Source organism: Parambassis ranga, chromosome 4 (genome assembly GCF_900634625.1).
Source record: "Parambassis ranga chromosome 4, fParRan2.1, whole genome shotgun sequence".
Taxonomy (NCBI): domain Eukaryota; kingdom Metazoa; phylum Chordata; class Actinopteri; family Ambassidae; genus Parambassis; species Parambassis ranga.
In genome coordinates this window covers 9566567-9588414 of record NC_041025.1, presented here as the reverse complement: position 1 = coordinate 9588414, position 21848 = coordinate 9566567, and the positions used below count along the sequence as shown (strand labels likewise).

The window sequence follows — 21848 nt, the reverse complement described above, 5'->3', positions numbered from 1 at the left end:
CTTGTTATTCTACCCAGTTTAAGATAAAAGCAAAACAACTACCAAAACTAAATGCCATGTCCAGTTCATCAGCCTTAGCAGCAAACAACAATCATCATAACCTTCTCTGATTTATTTTCTATGTCAGTAAACCAAGCAAGCAGAGCAGCCCAAGGAGAAGGTGTTAGGCAACTTCAGATTGCAATGTCCGTCACACAGGCTCACGTTATGGCAATCTTTTCATGCAGCAAGAAAAATCTTATTATGCGTGTTTGTTTCCATGCGTGTCTGTACATGCTGTGTTTCTGGTTGTAAGTAAGCTCACTTTACAAAGCAAGAGCAGTGCCTGGCTTTACAAACACTTTAGATTGCTCTAAATATTGTAAGTCACTCTTAAAAGTTGAGGTCAGTGACGAGCATCGATAACTGAACATGTCTGAGTTTGTTTTTATTGGCCTGAACACACATTTAGGTCAATCTAAATCATAATCTAGGATAACTTGCAAGTAAAGCCCTGTTTCCATGGTAACATTTACAGACATGCACTGACTAGTTTCATCCTATTAAAGGGTTTCTTGTGGCTTAGCAACATTTTTAATCTATATTAACATACATGAGGAAGTGTTAGTGGAAAGAAGAAGACAACCTGCGTTTTACTGTATTGGATTTTTTTCCCCATTGTCACAGAATTGACTGAATTCCCTTCCGTCTGTGTAGTGTAAAACATCTCATGTCCTGTGTTCAGAATAGCAAAGACCCACCTTTTAATTTAGCATGTAGTGCTGCTACACACACAGAGTGCATCTTGTTGTGTTTAGTATGTAGCTGAGACATTGTGTGTCATCTCACATTGCTCACATTCCGTATCACTAAATTTGAATATTATTGACTTTTGCACCCTTAGCTGGTCAGTCACATGACGTATCTTCCACTGAGGATTGTGGGTAGGAAAAGCAAGAAAAGCCACCTAGCCAGGTAGGTCACATGGCACAAGGTCCCATATAGTCTAGCGGTTAGGATTCCTGGTTTTCAACCAGGTGACCTGGATTCAACCTCCAGTATGGGAATAATCAAACTATTGACTATATACTATTGACACTGTGTATGTGTCAAATAAAGTTTAATTTGACAATGCATGTGTTGGAATATACTACTTATTTTCTGGCATTATAAATAGTTTAGTTGTGTGAAGATCACAACAGTCTTCATTTATCCAGAATTCAGTGTAGACAAAGTCAACATCTATCTTTGTGATATCAGACCCAGTCATTAAGGATTCAAACTTCTTTTCTGTGGCTGAGTCTCATACAAGATAGTCAAATCACAGATATATGATACATATTTATTCTCTTGTATGCAGTGTTTTTGTCATGTGCTGACATGATGACATTGTACTCACACTTTCACTTTGGAATGGGTTTAAAAAGTTGCCTGCCATCTCGCCATCGTCCCGTGGAGTGCCGGGAGGATTGTTCATGCCCGCCATATTGTTGGGAGAATTCTATGACGTGGATAAAAAAAAAGAGAGAGAGAATAAATAACCAACACAGACTGACAGATATATACACACACATAGATTAACATTAAGTCTTACCTTTGGCAACCCATCCATGTCACCAGAGCCTGTGATTAGAAAAAAAAACACAGCTTCATTAACATTAAGTAATTCTCAGCATCCTGCTGCTAATTCATTATCAGTTCAGGATATCCAGCTTGAGTATAAACAACCTGCGAGTAATGGCCTTTAATTAAGCTATTTGTTTCAGATACAGATGAGCACAAACTCCAACGGCTTCACTGATCACGTCTCACACACCAACAGGATCAATTGGTCTTCTCACCCGCCCCACTAATCTGTTAAAGCTTTGATCAATACTAAGAGGGGAGGAAGCACTTCCCCTGCCTGCCATTAGAGGGCAGAACAATACTGTCGGAAAGTCTGTGTTCAAAGAAAGTTGCAGGCTTCAGTGAATATACTGAACGGCCTTTTATTAACTACCTGCTACTTATACTCACCTAGTGATCCGTTCATATGATGCTGCTCCATAGCACCCATTCCACCCATGGGCCCATCAGGCCCCGGCCCCATTGGGAACTGAAAGGAAACCATTGATTATGCTATAGAAACAGATTTGACATAAAAATGTAACTATGAAATATAATAATATACTTACATTAGGTCTGTTTCCACCAGGGCCGATGGGGTTCATCATTGTGTAGATGTTTTCACTTGAATTTGTTGAATCTGTGAGGAAGGAGCAGTTTGATGTTTTATATGAGACACTGTATTTTTTGTCTTATCCTGATTTTGATCATATTCAGGATACAGCATTTACATGGAACATAAAAAAACCAGGCTGTGCATGCTAAACATGTGCTTTACCAGCTGAATATATCCAGAAACTTGTCTTGGTGTCCTAGTGTCACTGAATAGGACAGCATTTCTGTTCAATTTAGCTGTTTACACATACATACATACAAACTACCTGTATGTTTCTGCAGCTGCCAGTATATAATCTGTCACTGAATCATCAATAAATCTTCTTACCATTCATTGCAATGTACAAAGAAAGAAACCTAATATCTCTTATTCTTGTATAATAAGGGGATTAGTTATGATATGCACACACATATCACAACAACCACATGCTGTGTCAGTCTTTGTGTGTCCTCAAAAAACTCAGAAGGATGAGGTGACCTTGCTCTGACATTACAGGTAGAAAGTTGTGAACAGATAAGTGAGAAAAGCAGGTGGGGGGAGAACAACAAACTGAAAGACAGGGAGACGGGGGTATAGATGGGACGCAAAGTGGTGGAAAAATCTTGCCTGTTAGTGTCCCTGAATGTGTCGTGACTCAAAAGGGGGGTTGAGGTGAGGTGTGGAATTTTTTTGTGGGAGGTCTGTCTGTGCATGTGTGGGTGTGTGTGTGTGTGTGTGCGCGCACAGTCTTGGCGACTGCAGTGGAAATATGTTTTCCCTGCCTGTGTACGTGTGTGAGCAGCACTGCACAAGGTTGCCCCGCAACACATCACAATAGAGGCATGTATATAAATAATAAATAGTGGACACAAAAAGCGGCTCTCCACAGGCCGACAGGAACAGAACATCTACAGGATATCAGCCCACAGTGTTTTGTTCTCGGCCAATCCTTTACTGAGTCCCTTTATTGATGGGTCATAACTGAGAACTGTCATTTGATTGCATGCCTCTGCTTCACTTTATTACAACTGTCTGTGCTATGACAAAACACAGCAATATCTGGATAAATACATTAAAAATAATGTGTTTACATTAGAACATAGCCTTCAAAGCAAATTTTCCTCTTTAAAATACTCATCATGGCTCAATTATGCAAGTATCTGGAGCGCTAGTTCTGTCAATCTACTAATGTGTGACTGACAGAGAACAGGTTGGATGTTTCTCAGACAGAATCTCCTTCAATGAACACTGGATAAACGTAGAAATCAGAAGGGGAAGGGGGGGTGTATAACTCACCTCCAGGGCTAGGCATGATGGGAGTTCCTGGTGGGCCGCCTCCCCCTGGAGGGCCCTGAGGGGTGAGAGCGAGAGAAGGAGAGAAATGAGCACTGAGTGCATCTAGATGCCGGCGTGCCTGTTAGATATCACGGCATGACAGGTAATTTATGGCCTGTGGTCGAACACCAGTTCATGACGGGACACTTACCACATAGTTGCCTGGAGATGAAGATGAATAAGCTATCTGTGGAGAGAGTAGACCCGAGGTGAAACAAAACATGAGACACTGTTATTGTAAACACTCTCAGTAGGAATAAAGGTGTAAGAGAATGTGACTCACTGAGTTGGCGTTGGGGTTCGGCCATGGCCCTCTTCCACCGGGACCCCTGCAAATACCGACAGAGAAGAAGGGTTAGACATTTCCCAGAAGAACGCAGCCATCACAGGAGACATTTGTTGACACTTACGCAAACCTCACGATTCAGATCCTACTGTACTGAGACACACATGTACAAAGAGTGCCACTAATTGCCTATAATTAATAATCAATGTAGAATATAGAAAAGATAAATATCTTATTTGAATAAAATATTTCATTTATTTGAGAATTCATTTAAGAAAAAAAACAGACTAGATCTATTCGTCCTTCGAACACAGTGACCTATCTTCAAGCTGTCTTTCCTTTGGATGTCTGAAAGTTATTGTCTGAAAATGATTCTTTTGTGGAAAATAATTCCTTTCTTAAGTTTCTTTTTTGGCTTTAGTAAATACCACTGCACAGAGGCTGCTCTTTTGAAGGTCACAATTGGTCTTTATAATAGCTTCTGACTCAGGTATGTGCTCCACAGTGTTAGTGCTGGACCGACTGCAGGTGCTGCCCTCACACAGTATTTCAACAGTGGGTACATTCAAGGCTGGGTGTGTCTCTACGTCACAGCTTCAAAGTACATGTCTCTCTGTCGCCGTCACAGAATGTTACATGTCTTTCAATGCCAATCTATTTTTTACTTGGAGGACTGTCTAGATGACACCAACTTTTCCCCCATTTGCCTTGTAAGGCTATGGAAACATACAACAGGCTATGTCCAAGGGTTTAAATAAAGGCAATTGGACTCAAAAATTCCTTGAGTCCAGTTGCCTCGATTTAAATGGACAGAACATGACCTGGATGAATGAGAGCATCCACAGACATAGAGCAGGATAATTCCTGCCATCTGCCAGGTCTTCACTGCAACAGGTTAGGCCTGCTGCAAGAAATCTTGATGTTTTACGATCCTTCTTTCCTTAAAGATACAAACAGCAGTTTATGTGTTGCCTTTATGTTTGTAACAGACTTCACGCTCGTCTTAGCCAAAAATGTATTGATCGACTTCAGACTGTTCAGAACTCAGCTGCCAGCCTTTTAACCAGAACCAAGAGGTATGACCACATCACTCATGTTTTTTACTTTACAACTGGCTCCCAGTGTGTTTTACAATCTTAGATCTTATTGATTGTTGAAGGCTCTTCGTTGCCTCTCTCCCAGTGACCTTTTAGTGCCATATCAGCTCATATGTAGCTTAAAAATCTCAAACCGAAGTCTTTTTTTCTGTTGCAGAAACACAGTTCTGCAGTAAGACCCCCGGCCCAGGCATCAGGACACCATTTGAGTCCTTTCTTCAAACACGTGAAGGAATTTTACTGCATTTCTGTATACTTTTCTTGAAATGCATTCTTTTTCTTACTGCTAATCCTACTAATTATTACTGTATTTTGCCTGCACCACCCTGTAGTTTATGCTTCTTCCCCTTTCTGCAGCTGTTTGGCTCTGAAGCTGCATGTTTCAGATCTGCCTTAACTGGCTACACCAATCTGCTCAGTGTTTATTGTTGTTGCTACATGCTCATCTTTTCTCTCGCTGCTCTCCTCTCACCCCAACTGGTCGAGGCAGACGGCCGCCCACCCTGAATCTGGTTCTCTGGGAGATTGCTTTCCTTTTTTCCCCCTCCCCACTCTCTCCAAGTGCTGCTCATGTGGGAATCTCTGTATAATACCTACTGTATGTCTTTGAAATTACTCATTTGGAGGACAGAAACAAAATCTGCCTGACATTAATTGTGAACATTTGTTTTGATATTTGGTAAATTTACAAGCATTAAAAAGATTGTTCAGTCTACTAACATGTTCATGCCTGGCATCCCTGGCCCCATGGAGTTAGGAGGAGGTCTCATCCCTCCACCGTAGTTCTGCAAAAAGAGATGAACACACAGTCAGTCAGTATGGAGTCTCACACCTGCTCCGTCTGAAGGTTTGAATCTTAATGAAGGTCAGCAACGATCATGTCTCCCACTAACTAGTGTTTAATTATGTGCATGTATGAGCTGTGTGTGGGCTGTTTGGAGTGGGCTGCGTGTGAAAGAGGACAGCTGTGTGTGCGACTGTTTGTGTACGCCTGTATGTTGTGAGTCCCTATATATGTGTCTGTGCTCTCTTCTGTGTATTTGTGTGTATGTTTTCATGGCTGCCCAGTGGGCGGGTTTGGCTGGCGCCTCATGTGTGCATGTGTGCATATGTGTGCGTATGTGTGTGTGTGTGTGTGTGTAACTAAGTGAAAGAGGGCAGGCCAGAGAGCAGCTCCACTCAGAGGAAGAGTTTTGTTCAGCAGACGATTACACTTGTCGAGCAGATGCCACACCAGCTGCTAGTACGCTCACTGCCAAAGTCACCGAGCCAGGGTGGCACAGAGAGGGGCCGAAGGGCACAGGGAGAGGGAGAGAGAGAGAGGGAGAGAGAGAGAGAGAGAGAGAGAGAGAGAGAGAAAGAGTGTGTGTGTGTGTGTCTTTGTGAGGTGATGCTGGAGTGTGAGGTGGCTGGGTGCAGAATGAAGCAGCTGTCTGATAACAGTAATTCAAAGAGACACTGTTGTTTAAGCATCTTATGTATTAAAATAAATCACACTGACAAAAATTAAAGCAATAAAAGGAAACCAACTGGGCTGACTTTGGCACCACGTTTGGTGAAACATGTTGGTGGCGACTTGCTCATTGCAGTCTGAGTATTCCGCCTCTGTTATTCTCCCTTGGTAGGAGTCAGCGAGAAGGGATTTAACATGTAGAGCTAGCATTAGCAGCAGTGGGTGAGCTCTGGTCAAAGCCAAGCTAATCATCAGAGCGCTTCTGACATTTAAAAGCAAAGTTATGAGGTTGGCCTGAACCAAAACTTCTCTTTAGCAGTGGAGAAGGATTATCTACATGCTGTTTATAGGCTGTTGGTTTGACATTATTGCAGGTTTTATGGAAGCCCTTATTGAAGGGCAACCAAACATTGGGTTTGCTCATAAACTGACGGGCCAAACACCAAATCTGGCAGCCTGTCAGCTGCAGAGTGGGAAAGCTGGTAGTGCTGAAGGACTCTGTGACTTGCTGAAGTGCCCTTTGTGTTTTATTCTATGTTGCTGTTTCTTTATTATAACTGCACCTACCTGTGGGCCCATGCCTCCCATGCCTCGTGGAGGATTCATTCTCATCGGACCTCCCATGTTTGGATGTCCTGTGGTGAAACACGGAGAGTGTTAACGACTATTCAGATCAATAATAACTGTTAAGTATCACAGTTGTTTGTACCTTGAGGTCTGGTGGGGTCCAGGCTGTTTGGAAGGAGAGGCTGTGACCCTGGGATACTCCCAGGAGGCTGATTTGGCATACGGAGGGAGGGCCTTGGGCCACCTGGGTACCGTGGAGACATGAATGGCTGCAGGAAAAAGGACAAATGAAGGACAGTTTATTTTAAACATGTCAAGTATGTTCTCTGATGATTATGGTTTCAAGTAGGTGCAATTCCAAGGTAGTGTTATATCCAAGGAAACAAAAAACAGCATCATAAATTTGATTGAAATCTTCATACAGTGTGTGGATAAAATCAAGGGAAACATGTTTCAGCTAAAGTAAAAAATATATACATATTAAGTAAGATACTCATATGCTGATGATTGTACTAGGGTGAATAAAACGAATGCAGTAGGACGAGTACAGAAATTAAATCAAGATGAGATGACAGAAATACACAGCAGCATACATGTCTCAGCATGCCACGATCATTATCAGTTCAGTGAACAACAAATTCAACTTCAAATTCCTGTATAATAGCATTATGTCTGTTAATCCCTGTCAGTTCTTTGTGTAGTGCAGCACTCTCTTTGTCTTAGTTGTCAAGCACATATTTTCATCAGCTGGCAGCTAGTCCAGATTACTCAGGTCATGCACTAATGAAACTTAAAACATCCTGGATGGTAAACAGTGTGCTGATAGAAGGCAAAATAGTCCCTCCACTCTTTTTAAATAGTGACATTACTCATACTATTCTATGTTAAACACATCACAAAAGGTACAAAAGGTTCAGGTAACCTTTTCTCTTTACATCTGACCGGCTGACTTTTGAACTGTTATCACAGCATGTCAGCAGGGGGAGCTATTGTGTTGAAGAATAATATGTTGCTATAGTTTTGTTACATTTCCTAGGAAGGAGGGGCCTGTCATTAAAGTTTGGAAAGTAGGACCTCAGGTGGTATAAGCCATTAGGATAAAGGTATAGGAGGACAGATAAGAGAGGGTTAAAGAGAGAAAGCTGAAGGAACAATGTGAAGACAAGGAGAAAAGGAACAGACGAGACAAATATGAGCAGACAATGTTCTAGGTGTCTATTTGGTGCACAACACATGTGCTGATGTTGCCCCTCTCTCCTCTAAGCAGGCTAGTACAGGACACACACACACACACACAGAGCCAGCACACAACTAGTGAATAATGTAAAGCACCACAGACAGATGGTTTTCAGAATTACCTGTGAGAGCACATTGCTGCAACAAATACCCACACCCAGTGAACCACATTTCAGTGTGAGATGATAAGGATTAATTCCCAACAACTATTTTAGTATCTGGGGAAACATGCTGATTTGAATGCTGATTGGGTGAGAGGTGTGTGTTTTGGTCACAGAGCATGAACAGCAGAATGATGTTCATATCATCACTTTCAAACACTGATAAGCACAAACACAAATATGACAGGAGAACACATTTCAATGGTAATTACATACTGCATTTTGTGTGCGTTAGTGAGTATGTGTGTGTGTGTGTGTGCGTTCGGGGCGAGTGGAGGACGAGTTATATAATTACAATCACTCCTCGAGGCGAGGGTTGACTTACTACTGTTTTCCTTTTTACCCACTTCACTAATGTCTACCTTTTCCTCCTCTGCTCTCCTTTCCTCCTTCGACCATGTTGTGGTGGGTTTGTGCACGAAGAGCTGCACAGTGTCAGGCCGTGCTGCAATATTAATGGTCTATTGATGGACTATGGGATGGTGAGTGCTGGGCTGAGGGAGAAAAGAGGCCCTCTAGATGCACCTCCGCTCCTTACAGCTGGGCCAACACAGCTAAATTATTCATCTGATCCACTATGGTGGATGCTGCCTGTCCTGACTGTTAGCACAACAAGGGACCTGTGTGCTGTTTGTCCACTGCATGTTGAGTGAGCGAGCGAGTGAGTGAGTGAGTGAGTGAGTGACTGATAGTAGGGTTAAAGAGGGAAGTACAAATGTTTCTTTCTTACCTGTCCATGAGGTCCCATCATGGGATTACTGGGATTGTGTGGGGGAGGCTGTGTGTGAGGAGAGGGCTGAGACCCTGGAGGACCCTGGTGAAGAAAAGATCGGATATGAATACAGGTGATAATCAATCATGTTTCGGAAACAATATATTCCTTATCAAAGAAAGCATGGTTGTTCAAGGTTTGGTTCAACAGAAATCCAGCACACACAAGTTTAGCTACCTTAAACCATTCTTACATACTTGTTTCCTTTCTAGAGTTTGTAAATTTAATGAATATATCAACTATCTACAATTAGATAGCTGATGTATTCATTAAATGTACATCATGATCATTCTGTTCCACACATTATTCTCATCTGTTCGTTCATTCAGAGGCTGCATACAGAGTCGTTCTCCGTCTGATGCCATCAGCGTGTTTGCACAGCTTATTGTTTATCAAATATCTCAGGGATCAAGGTTTGATTGAAGAATAGCAGGCTATAGGCTGCAATAACATTTTCACATTAAATACAGTCTGTGGATGTCAAAAGATAAGAGGAAGAAAACAGTTATATAGTTATGAGGATACAAATGATTGTAACATACTACTGGCTAATCCTTAAACACACGTTGACATGATGCCAAACACCACAGGGAAGTTAGCTTTTCATCAATTGACTTAATGTTGTGATATACAAATATCAACAATCAACACTGCGATTGATCAAATTCTGTGGCTCATCTAATCAACATTATAGAACAACATGTCACTAGAATTAAGGTATGGTGCCTGACTACCATGACAACATCATGCGGAGGCAAACCCAACAGTGCTAAAGCTAAAAGACCAGAGTATGGCATGGATGTGTACAAAGAAGAAAGAAAGCAAACTCATGCAATCTTCAGTGTGTAAATAATCTCATGGTTATATGAGTGTATTTCAGTCCCTTGTCCACAAAATCAGCAACTTAATGCAGCACATACACTGTAAATGTGTATAATTACAGTGTAACTGTTATATCTAATGTTGTACCAACACAAAGTGCACATAATAACATGTGTCGGTGACATTTCCAAAAGGACCGTATTGATTTTCATGAGTGGGAATTGTCCATTGCCAGGGTGAGGTCAGATCAATTCACAAAGTGGGCAGTAATCAGCATTCAGTTACTGTACTGTGGCCAAAGGATAATTCAGGGCATTTTCAAACACTATTATTTTTCCGCCACGATAATGGCACTCCATCCAGTTTGCCAGATTCAGATCCGTCCAAAACAGAATCAAGGGCCAATAAAGCAGGTTCAGATCGTGGTGCTCACTTTCACTCTACATAAACGCGCCAAATGTCTAAACATCATTATGGCAACGAAACAAAAGAACAAGTTAACATCTGGGAACAAACACAGCGTCACATTAAATTAATACAGTATCACAGGACTGTGTGAACTCTGACCTCTCCGCCTCTTCCAACAGTAACCTCATCTGACTCCAGCAGCAGCTGCTCCAGGTGAGATCTGTTACTAACTGAACATCAATACAGAGGGGAGAGGACCACCCACTACCAGATCATGCTTATCTACCGGTCTGCCAGAGCCTCCGTCAAGCACTCTGCTATCAGGTAACATTACAGGTGTGTGTGTGTGTGTGTGTGGTGATGAGTGCAAATTTGAGATCTCCCCTTTTTCCACAGGTGGGAGCGGGATCTTCTCTCAGTGTGAGTGGAGCGTGTGTGTTGGCTTGGTTATGTAAGTGCATTATAGCACTGAAGGCGGGTGCTACTTTCACAGGTGTGTGTCGAACATCAGTGAGGGATTATCGGATTACTCGTGTGCAATATGACCTTAGACTCACACACCTGACATGCACTGGTAGACAATGTTCATGCAAAAATGAAGAAATGCAGATGCATTCCCACACACAAATGCAAATAAATATGCACAAGGCCCAGGATTTATGAGTTTTCCCCTCATTGATTCAACATTTAACATCATAATCTGACTTCAGATGATTAGAACACTGATTGTTTTCCAAGTAATTGCTTGCTTTGTAAAAGGCAGAATGAATATATTGCTTGTAGTAGTCTAATATGTAGCGTGTTACACTTTTCCACATTTCTGTGTGTTTTGCAACAGCTCAAACACACAGATGTTACATTTGAAATAACCTAAAAACAAATACGAGGTTCATGTTCACAAAATCAACACTCTGTCTCAATAAATTACACTACTGTGTAAGTGACTTGCCTCTCACCTTCACTTCCAAAGATTGGTTCAAAAAAACAAACTCAACAGTTACAAACTTTTTTTTTGATGATGTTCAGTCAGCACTGTTTATTTGAGCTTAAACACACAGCTAACAACCAAACCAAGGCCCACCTCTTCAGGGTACCGTTCATTCCATTTTTAGGGACAGACCATGGACCAAGGATAACAAAACAAACGTGTAATTTCACAAGCTACACAGCTAAAATCAAATTACTCACTTTGTACCTACAAAACAAATTGAACAAAGTATGTTTATCTCAGCACATAGTGTCGTGTTGAAGGTTCAGTCACCATAAAAGGTCAATCATGAGTTTTTTGACAGGTTTTTTGTTTTATATCTTCAAGTTTACTGTTAATTATTATGAACCAGGACTACATAAAGCAGGATCAAGTATAATTTTATGTAGTTTAGATCAGAATTTTTTGTTGACACCACAAATTTTAAACATTCTGCACACAGTGGTTTATGTTAATATCTACATGTGTCCCTTCACCTGTGTTATTTATGATAAAGGACACAGCTGCAGATGTACACACACACACACACACACACACACACACACCTCATCCCTCACACACATTCCCACTCTGCCCACTGTGCCGCCCTCCCCGTGTTAGCGCTCTGTTGGTGTGGCTGGGATGGTAAGAACGCCGACAGAGCGGAGCATCAGGAACCCTGTGTGCGCTGCAACAGTGGGAAAATAAACATGCCTGACTGACAGCTTGAAACAAGTTTGTTCCCACAGGCACAGATGCAGTGCCGCTGTGCTGGCAGGTACATCGAATAAGAGCACAGACTTTGGCAGGAGAGATGAGTTTGTTCATACACATGAAAACGATATTGCTCATAAGCAGAAGCAGCTCTTCGTGGACGTGTGAGTGTTGTGCTCAGCAGCAGAGACAGGTGCTTCCAGTCCTTTTGAGACATGGCAGTGTCCTTTTCTTCATACACTGAATCTACTCATCTGGCTGGCTCACCTGAGGAGCAGTCAAGTCGTCACTGAGGCCACTTATTAACCAGCCTCACAACGTGCAGCAGGTCAATAATCTATTCAGCGATCTGAAAATGTTTATTTAGTTGTACATACAGTGTACTCTGGATGTGCTGGCACAGTTGTGACGTTAGTACCAGTGCCACTGTGGTTTTACTGCCACTCTGCGTGTGTGTGTTTTGGGTGGTTAACACCAGCTGTACTGGCTCGCTCTGTCTCTCAGCAGGTTCACACTGGGGCTAATGCAGCGCTAGCTCTGTCTGACCTCAGAGGTTATTGTTGTTGCTGAGCCCGCCTGTGTGTGTGTGTATGTGTGTGTGTATGTGTCTAACAAGACACCCCTGCGGGGTATGACTGCACTGACCCAGCTGCAGCAGTCTGGTTCTCCTCTACAAAACACACACGCACAGCCTAGTTTTAGTCACTCAGGAGGACACTGCATTGACTTGCACTCATTGTTTAGAGCTTCACCATAAGAGCAGCAACCTAATCCAAACAACATCTAACTGCTGTTAACTTGTGGGGACCAGCTTTTTGTTCACAGTTTGGAGTTGATGCTTCAGATTGTGGGTGTATGATCATATTTTTTGTTCCTGCAGCAGAGGTAAAACACAGTCTCTCTCTCTCTCTCTCTCTCTCTCTCTCTCTCTCTCTCTCACACACACACACACAGTGCTCCTTTCTTGTTCTTCTCTATAATGTGCCATAATGGAGCATACCTCCTTTGGCTGGGCCTCCCCAGGCCTTCCTGCTATTACATCTGAATGGGCCAGCATATGGCCTTTATGGCTGTACTGTTCTCTCTACAGGTCCCCGCAGAGAGACACAGAGAGAGAACATTTCAACTGTCACAGAGGTGTACGCAGGGCGAGTTTGAAAAGTAGCTTGCTTGGGAGTGTGTGTGCTCGTGTGCTGTTGTTTGTGTATTTGTGCAGGAGAGGGGGGAGCAGAAGGGGGACATGGGGAGCGTTAAATGAAGCAATTAATAAAATCATTTTCTACCCGGCTAAGGAGATAACAGCTTGGCACAGTACCACAAACCCATCAACACAACCCCCTCGCCTCCTCACCACTCATTTCAGCTTAAGGAAGACCCACACTGCTGCCCCTCATGGACCACTAACAGAGAGTGAGAGAGAGAGAAAGAGGTGGCAGAGTCTTCTGAGGTTTTATTGCAGCTAACACTAGAGGGCAGTGTGTAACTGCCATGAAAACTACTGGACGGACACACATACACACACAAACAAGAGAGCGAGAACACAAAGCACCCTGCATCACTGAACACAACAAACAAAGCCAGGAGGAACAGTGCCACACACACACACACACTCACTGAATGCACACTCATTGTCATTCCTTGCTAACATTCCAGAGAGAGCAGCGGCAGAAGCAGGTCTCCTGCAAGCTCATGGTATATAGCATGGCAACATGTCAGCTCAGAGATGGGAACACACTATCAGAGGTCTTTTCTCCCAGAGGACTGCCATAAAACGCTGACAGACATTTAAGCATGCTAGGATGGCATCAAATGATTTATATATACACACACTGCTGCGCAAAGGTTTTAGGCAGAGGATACTGTATGCAACACCATCGGGGAGGCGTCTGATCCTATTCTATCTGCAGCAGGAGTCCAAACACGCAGTCACAGAGATGTATCTTCAGTAACAAAACGAACACAGAGTCATGCTACAGATGGTGTGGCCCTGATCTCAACGATCACAGAGTCAGTGTGGGATTACATCAAGAGACAAAAGTCTGGCAAGATCCCCAACATGTTTGGAGCAACCTACTTTTAAGAACTGATACTTGTTTAACACAAAGCGTGACCACAACAACACTGGTTAGAAAAGTTAGTTCTATTCATCGCACTTTAATTAACGAATAAAAACTACTTATCCTCTCTTTACTAACAGGAAACTCTCATGGAAAATAGATCCATGCCTTTTGTAGGCTTTGTTTGCGTGATGTAAAGTGTCACCCACGCATCAACCTCCAAATTAAGCCAATGTGGTGGTCGTGCAGTTCCTGAAATGGCCACTTGAGGTCGTCTCCAAAAGGCAGTCTATTCTTCTACACCTCTGATTTAAAATGTATGACTTTTTCATGACAACTGTACATTTTTATACACCTCATCTGCTCTCATGCACTACTCATCTGTTAGTTAGTAAGGCCTAAAGTTTGGCAGAAATAAGAGTAAGGCTGCCACGACAATCACCACCTATCTACTTCAACACTACTCACACTAAGACCATGTCTTTTGCCCCTTTTTATCTGGGAGTTAGGCAGAGTCAGATTCCATGAGCTACCAAAACCAGCCTACAGAAGACAGGACTTGTTGATCTTTTTAAGCAACTTCCCCCTAAATAACCCATACATTAGTAGGATAGCACAGCATTTAATGATGTATTTATTTATATGTTCTTCTCTAAAGAACCTAATAACACATCAGGGTACGTTGTGAGTGTGTGTGTCCAAACAAAGTTCTCACGTCTGTTACTAAACAGATTAAACATGCAGTATCTGAAGCGTTCTCCTGATAGCATGCACGGTACGAGACAGAGACTACATTTAAATCACTGTTTAACTGTAGTGACTCTTATCAACATACTTGAACTCCTTACAGAATCTACAGGCAGACAATGGACAGAGGAGATGTTTGGCGAGGACTGCCTCTCATTTTAAGTGTCTGTCATCCAAAAGGGAATTGTTACTTATCGTTTTCTTTTTCTTTTTTTGTTGCTGTCGTCCCAAGGATAAGCGGTGACGATAAGAGTAAAAGACATCGCTCTTCTCGGTGGCTCCAGTTCAGACAGAAGTGAAAAGTTTTGCCTGCACGCTCTCATCTGAGTCCTTTAGCACCTGTCTTTTTGAATCTTCCATTCACATTTCAGAAAAGGAGATAGCAGTGTTTCACAGAGCTTTTCTTCATACACAATCTGTTGGCGTCTTTTGTCCAGCGGTCAAAGCGGTCAAAGAGGTCAAAGACGGTTAAGATTCAGAAGGTTTGGTCAATTTGTGCGCCGCTTTGTGTCCAAGAATCTAACAAGTTTGTAATTATCTGTCTGCCTCGCTGTCCTCGAGGATTTAAACTAGAAGTCTGCATCCTCCAATGAAGCACCAACAATGACCCTGACCAAACACTGAGACTTGACTTCTAACTCACACACACTATTCTTCAATCATTTCTGCACGGATTCCAGGCTCCCATTCACGTCCCTATGCACATTATTTATCCACATCTTTGTAACACCACTGACCAGAGTGAACCCTGAGATCAGTCTCACCTTTGATAAATAAATTACTGAGAGCAGGTGTCTGCCTAATTCACCATGTGCCTGCCATGTGTCAGCTTTGAACAGGTTCTTAAATTCCTCTTTGATACCTGGGTTGCTTGTTCTTAAATGTGTAATCAAACCTAATCCTCTTGTTGTGCTTTTTGGTGTTGTCCCTGAAGAGCTGCAATTACCTGCAGTGAAGCCTTTGACTTTGGATCCCTTATTTTTTTTGGCAAGAGGAACAATTCCAGTTATTAGACAGAGGTTGCCCCACCCTGACTGCTTCACTGACTTAAAGGAGGAGAAGTTTTTTTTTCCTGCATAGTTTATAAAATTATTTAATCTTTTTGATTATTTTTCAGACATCTTAGTGTCCTCTCTTCTCTGCTGGCTTTTTCTCCTCCTTCCTGTCATTAACACCGTCTCTCCTTGCAGCTTCTCCTCCTTCTTTCTCCTCCCCCCTGTCATCTCCCCTTTTGCTTGTCCTCCCCAGAGGGCCATGGTGCAGCAGGGATGGACTATTGCTGAGAGGGGTAGGATTACATTCAAAATGTGGACACTTTTTTCCTCTCTTCCTTTATCTTCTTGCCTCAAACGCATCCATCTCTTGGCTACACTTTAGGGGAGTATGGGAGCGGACACCCTCCTTCTCCTCCTCCTCCTCCTTCTCTTATTTTCCTCCGCTGTCCCTCCTTTGCCCCTCATCCCTCTCTCTCAGGACTGCAGCCAATAACAGTGTTAGGGTCACCTATGCTAATTACCATGCTCGTGCAACTGGGGAAAAAAATATCTACAACACACACACACACACAAGTGCAGAGCGCACATGAACAGTTCACACACAGAAGCCAGTGAGTAAGCATTTGTCACTGAGGCAGCATGTGAGAAAATGCTAGTTTCAAAGAGAAGGGAAATAGAGAGAGTGAGGAAAATGTCATGGAGAAGGATGCCAGATGAGAAACGACTACAGCACTGAGAATATTCCGCTTTACAGATATAATCTATTCACAATGAGAATATGAGAAAAAACTGTGTCTCCGCCTTCATTTGAATGAATAAATGCACTGCAGAAAACTCAGCAGCCTGCACTTTCAGCATGGACCGCAACCATTAGTTCACCGGGGAGTGAATGTCAGCCACAGAAAGCAACGTGTGTGGTTTTAGCTGTAGCTCCAAAGCTCTGCCATTCGTTTATATGCTGCCATAACCCGTAACACTGCGAGGTTAATTTGAGATAATCTGATGTAAAGTTTGGAAAAGGTGCAGACAGCACTTTGTCTTTGTTTCTGTGCACTATGCAGGCTCTCTGTTCACACCTTTACTTTTTTGTTTCTTCACCTTTGCATGCTTTGCTCAGATTAGCTGAGCTAAGCAGAGAGAGAGGAGAGGTGGAAGAGAAGATGAAAGTGAATATAGTATCCATCCGTCCCCTCTTTCTTCTCCCTGTCTCCCCCTCTCCATCCTGCCTGTCTGTCTATCTGTCTGTCTGCCTTGCACACAGGGTCTATTTATGGAAAGCAATGTCACTCACGCAACACCATCAGATAGCTTTCTCCCTGGCCTGCTCACTGCTCATACATCATTAACATTCTCCACGACCCCAGTGCACACACACACACACACACACACACACTCACACACACTGCTGCACACAAAATGCTGCCAATCAACCAGCACAAGGAAAAACATACAAATGGCTTCAGTTTCACAATGTATATACTTTACTCACAATAAGGCACAGTGAAGGTCCAGTGCAACACATGCTGACAGCAAATAAATTAATCAGCTTCATTTGTGTACAACCGTTATAGATGCAGCTAATTATTAACAATTAATCTGTTGGTTATGCTTCTAAATAATATGATTTAATTAACTTCTTGTTCAAAGAGGAAAAAATAATATTATAATAATATAATAATTAGCTAACTTTGTGGAAGTCAATGAGAACCCAGAAATTTTAAGGTGAGCCCAGCAGCCACACTGACAATGATTTTGAGTAACTATACTGCATTTTAGTAGTCGTTAGGCCATACAGGCTACATGTACAGAAATACTAGTAATAAGTCTGGTGACACCGGTACACAACAGGACAGACCTCAAGGGGTTAATAACATCTCTGGTTAAACACCTCCTACTTTTTGTGTTGTACTACAACATTACATCTAAAATCTAATACATACAGATGACTTTTAAGTGCAACTGTATTTATTACTGAATCGTAGAAGAGTTTGTAGTGAATTTAAAATTCTCATTCACCTTCACTAATTCAGAGAATAACTTTGAGCGGGAGATGGGGGCAGTTATTTTAAAATCTCAAATTATGAAAGTGTTACTACTTTAATGTGTGTCAAAGTGTCAAATGAGGCTTCTGAGTGTGCATGTTTGCATATGAGAGAGTGATGGAGACAGAGAGAGGGAGGGAGAGGGAGAGTGTGAGTGACCTCGTCAGCCTCCGAGACAGCCTTCAGAGAACAGTGATGACAGGAGGAATTAGTGAAGCAACACAAACCAGAGAAAATAGCCTCCTCTCCTCTCCTCTCCTCTCCTCTCCTCTCCTCTCCTCTCCTCTCCTCTCCTCTCCTCTCCTCTCCTCTCCTCTCCTCTCCTCTCCTCTCCTCTCCTCTCACATACTGACATTTTATATTTGGGAACATACAGTGTAATCAGTAAAAAATCGGATACGGTCAACAGCATTAGCAACAGAGCACCAGGAGTTAACAACCAGAGCATGGACATATGGGACGGAGGCAGAGAGACAGAGAAGGGAACACATCTGGACAGGGATTAGGACAGCTAAAGAGGCTAAAAAAGGAGGAGGAGACAGAAGGATAGGCTTAGCGATGGCTCAGGGAGGGGCAGAGGGGAGGTTGGTGTTGTGTGATGTTAGAGGTGGTGGTGGGTGAGGGATAAGGTCTGAGAGACGGTTCTTTTTTTTTCTTACTTGAAAGAAGCCTGGGGGCATGGGTCCTCCCGGCATGCCATCATTGGGTGGCATGTTGCCCATCACAGGGCTGGGAGCAGCAGCCGCACTCTGGAAAAACACAACAAAAGAGAGTTTTTACTTAGTATTCAGGACAAACAAGCAATCAGCAAGGTGGTAAAATAATCCTGTGGTTGGCTAAATTAATAGAAAGATATGCTGTTTGCCACAAAACATCCAACTCTGATTACACTCATTCTGGACACAAATGCAGCAATTACAGATATCTGATAAAGATATGATTATTAGCCAGACAGTGATAAATGATTTGATAAAGGACACAAAACTACAGATATAAAGCTTTCGCTGGAGCACTACGGCAGCTGCAACAACAAAAACTAGGACATGAATCTGTCAGTTGCAGAGAGGGCTATGAGCAGGAGGAGTCACGCACATTTCACTGGGTGAAAGTACAGAGGTTCGTCTCCGAGCTCACCAAAATGCTTCAGTGGATTTTGTCCAATGTCATACAGCACGCTTTTATATGATTGATATTTCACATGAAATACAACAGGTTTTGTTTCTGCATGCGGTCTCTGGTTGATGGTGGCCTCCAAATATATTCCTGGCAGTATTTCCTTCATCTTTCCTCTCAATTATAATGATTTTCAACTTCGGGGGAGAAGACAGATGTGACACTCGCTGCTCTGGTTTTCTTCTGAGGCAGCGAGGCTGACAGTCGGTGTTTGGTCATGACTGCTTTGTCAGTACTCGACATTCACACATGGCCGGGCCAACAGGAGGCGGAACAACAAAGTTACACAGAGAGCAAATTCAGGCAGACTACACAGAATAGGAAAGAGGAATGAAAAAAAAATCTAGAAATAGTCTTGTACTGTAACTGACTGTTGACCTTGGTTGTTGTTACTCATCTTAAAAGGCTGGGCAGGATGGTTTGTAGTAAAAAAATATACTTACAAAATTACTACAGATCAGAAAATACTTCACTAAAAGCATCATCAGTGTCAATATTTGTATTTTACTTTCATGATTTTGAACAATCACAAACTCACATCACTCTCCTCCAGCCCCTCCCCCACTTACTCACTTCCACTGCAAACAATCCCTCATGCCCCGGCTGACCTGCTCAGCCCAGACACTAACTAACAGGCCCCAGGGCCACGAGGCAGGACACACACACACACTCATGCACACACTGCACTGGTAAGAGGGTGTGAACCTGTGGGACCCTGAACAAAAACATAAGGCACTAACAGAGCAAGGACTCCAATGGAAAGTGGAAAAAGAGGGACAGTGAGAGACGGCAATCTAGAGAAAAGGAATAGAGAGAGGGAGAGACTCTCTCTCAAAAGGGTGACAAGAGGTCGGACAGCCAAGAACAGGCTGCTAAAGATGCTTCTAAGGTCTATGGGTGAACTGTGTCAGTTCCTTCTAGCCTCAACAGCAGATGAGCATGAAGAGGAAGAGGTCAAGAGTACCTATCAAACCACAGAGCAAAGAGGCACACAGCTCACCTGCTGGCAATGTCAAATAAACATGTCTGTACATGGAGAGCCTGAATGTTGTTGCCTTTTTGCTGCTTGTGTGACCTGACTGTCTTTTCAGGTGTTTTCATCATTTTGCAAGGATTGTAGTTTTATTTTTAGATTAATTTAGGCACAATATGATTGGTCTTCTTGAACTTCTGTAGCAGAGCTTGTACCTTATTTCTAGAAAACCAAAGTGGGGACCAAGACACTTCTAACCCCCTAACTGTGACCATTTATTGAGCAATGGTCAGCATTAACAAAAGGCTAAACAGTGCGCATGCACACAGTTAACCAGCTGTTGTGTTGTGAGAGAAGCAAGAAATAAAACAATGAGAAAATGGAGACAGAATAGATGGTTGGATGGACAGCAGGGCATCTCAGCGAGAGGAGGAGAGTGAATGGAAGTGGTGCTGGCATGTAAGCATGTGTGGCGAGTATGTGTGTGTGTGTGTGGCTGCCTGCCTCAGCCAGCCAACGAGGCTCCACAGTACTCAGGTGAAGCAGCAGCAAAAGGCCCCTTCTCCTAGTTGCCATGACAACCCCGACCTCAGCTCCTGCTCTCCAGTGCCCATTAAAACCCTCAGGCCGTCAATCATCAGCATGGCCAGGGAGCAGAGAGAGAGACAGAGAGAGAGAGAGCGAGAGCGAGGGACAGAGAGAGAGAGAGAGAGAGCGAGACAGACAGAGAAACTGAGAGGCAGAGAGAAAGAAGATGGAAAAAAATAAGAAAAGAAAGAAGAGAGAAAAAGAAACTGAGTTTAAAGCAGCCTGTGGCTTTTGATAGCTGCCCTGTTTGTCACGGCTATCTCCTTCTTTTTCTCTCCCTGCACACAAACAAACCTGATACACAATACCTGCACTGTGTTAACTCCTCACTCCTCTACTTCAGCTCACTCTCTCACCACCTCCACAAAAAACATCTACTGATAATCACAGCCTTGTTTGATGACATAATTTCATGAGATAATCTGTACTAAACATTTTTTATATCTGCAGTTTTTATCCTGCATTCATCCATAGATGAACTCTTATATTCAATAAGAAATAGGTTTCTACATGTGAAGCTGTTTGTCAGTTTATTTATTTGAATTTGTTTAGTTTGTCGTTTGAGAGAAATACACATTTTCCTGACTAACTTTAACAATTTGGGATTTGTCTTTTAATCAGTCATCTTGCAATAACACCAACCACTATATGTATTATATATATATATATATATATATATATATATATATATATATATATATATATATATATATATATATATATATATATATTGTAAAAACAATTAAACATCTTGTTTAATGTTTGTTTAAACATTTTGTTTACTGGTTAGTATGATTTCTGACGAAGCAACACAAGCAGCTGCCACCTTGAAGTGTCTGATAAGTCCTGGAAATCTTTCCCAACAAGGCACACATTTGATCATTTCCTCTCACACAGGGGTCTGCTCTCCACTGGCCCCTGGTTGTGATCCTCTTTAGCTCAGCAGCAGAGGCTGGCTATCCGGCCAGGCCCACAGACATTGAGTGAGCAGCTCTATCTGTCCGGTGATCAGACCTTGCCTTCCAGGGGGTAATGGATCTGCTGTTATCTGGATCCAGACAAGCAGGCCAACACACCGCTACCTGCTGGCCACAACAACATTGATACCGACCTGTTAGTGGTTGTGTGAGTGTGTGTGTCTGAACGTGTGCACCTGTGTTTCTTTCTGATCACAAGAGCCGTCCGTACAAAACCCACAGAAACAACACTGAAACAGTGTGTCGTGTTCACAAACTAAAAATGTCCACACAGCCATCCTAAGGCTCTGAACACAAGG

General features: G+C 42.7%; 1 protein-coding gene and 1 non-coding gene across 4 annotated transcripts in view; one reads left to right on the top strand and one right to left on the bottom strand.

Moving 5' to 3' along the window:
* Positions 1-21848, bottom strand: part of ssbp4 (single stranded DNA binding protein 4) — a 73666-nt gene that overhangs the window by 3068 nt on the left and 48750 nt on the right. For 2 of the 3 annotated variants that reach the window (XM_028404116.1, XM_028404114.1), the window contains exons 5-16: positions 18498-18587; positions 9045-9128; positions 7060-7186; positions 6918-6985; positions 5618-5682; positions 3798-3843; positions 3666-3701; positions 3476-3530; positions 2154-2224; positions 1996-2074; positions 1574-1602; positions 1379-1480 (exon numbers count right to left, since the gene is read on the bottom strand). In XM_028404116.1, the coding sequence (XP_028259917.1) occupies positions 1379-1480; positions 1574-1602; positions 1996-2074; positions 2154-2224; positions 3476-3530; positions 3666-3701; positions 3798-3843; positions 5618-5682; positions 6918-6985; positions 7060-7186; positions 9045-9128; positions 18498-18587 (852 nt within the window). Of the gene's footprint in view, positions 1-642; positions 715-1378; positions 1481-1573; positions 1603-1995; positions 2075-2153; positions 2225-3475; positions 3531-3665; positions 3702-3797; positions 3844-5617; positions 5683-6917; positions 6986-7059; positions 7187-9044; positions 9129-18497; positions 18588-21848 lie in introns of those variants that run through there. The other variant, XM_028404115.1, reaches the window with a different exon arrangement.
* trnae-uuc (transfer RNA glutamic acid (anticodon UUC)) lies at positions 975-1046 on the top strand. Its single transcript has one exon. It is a non-coding gene; the product is annotated as a tRNA-Glu (tRNA).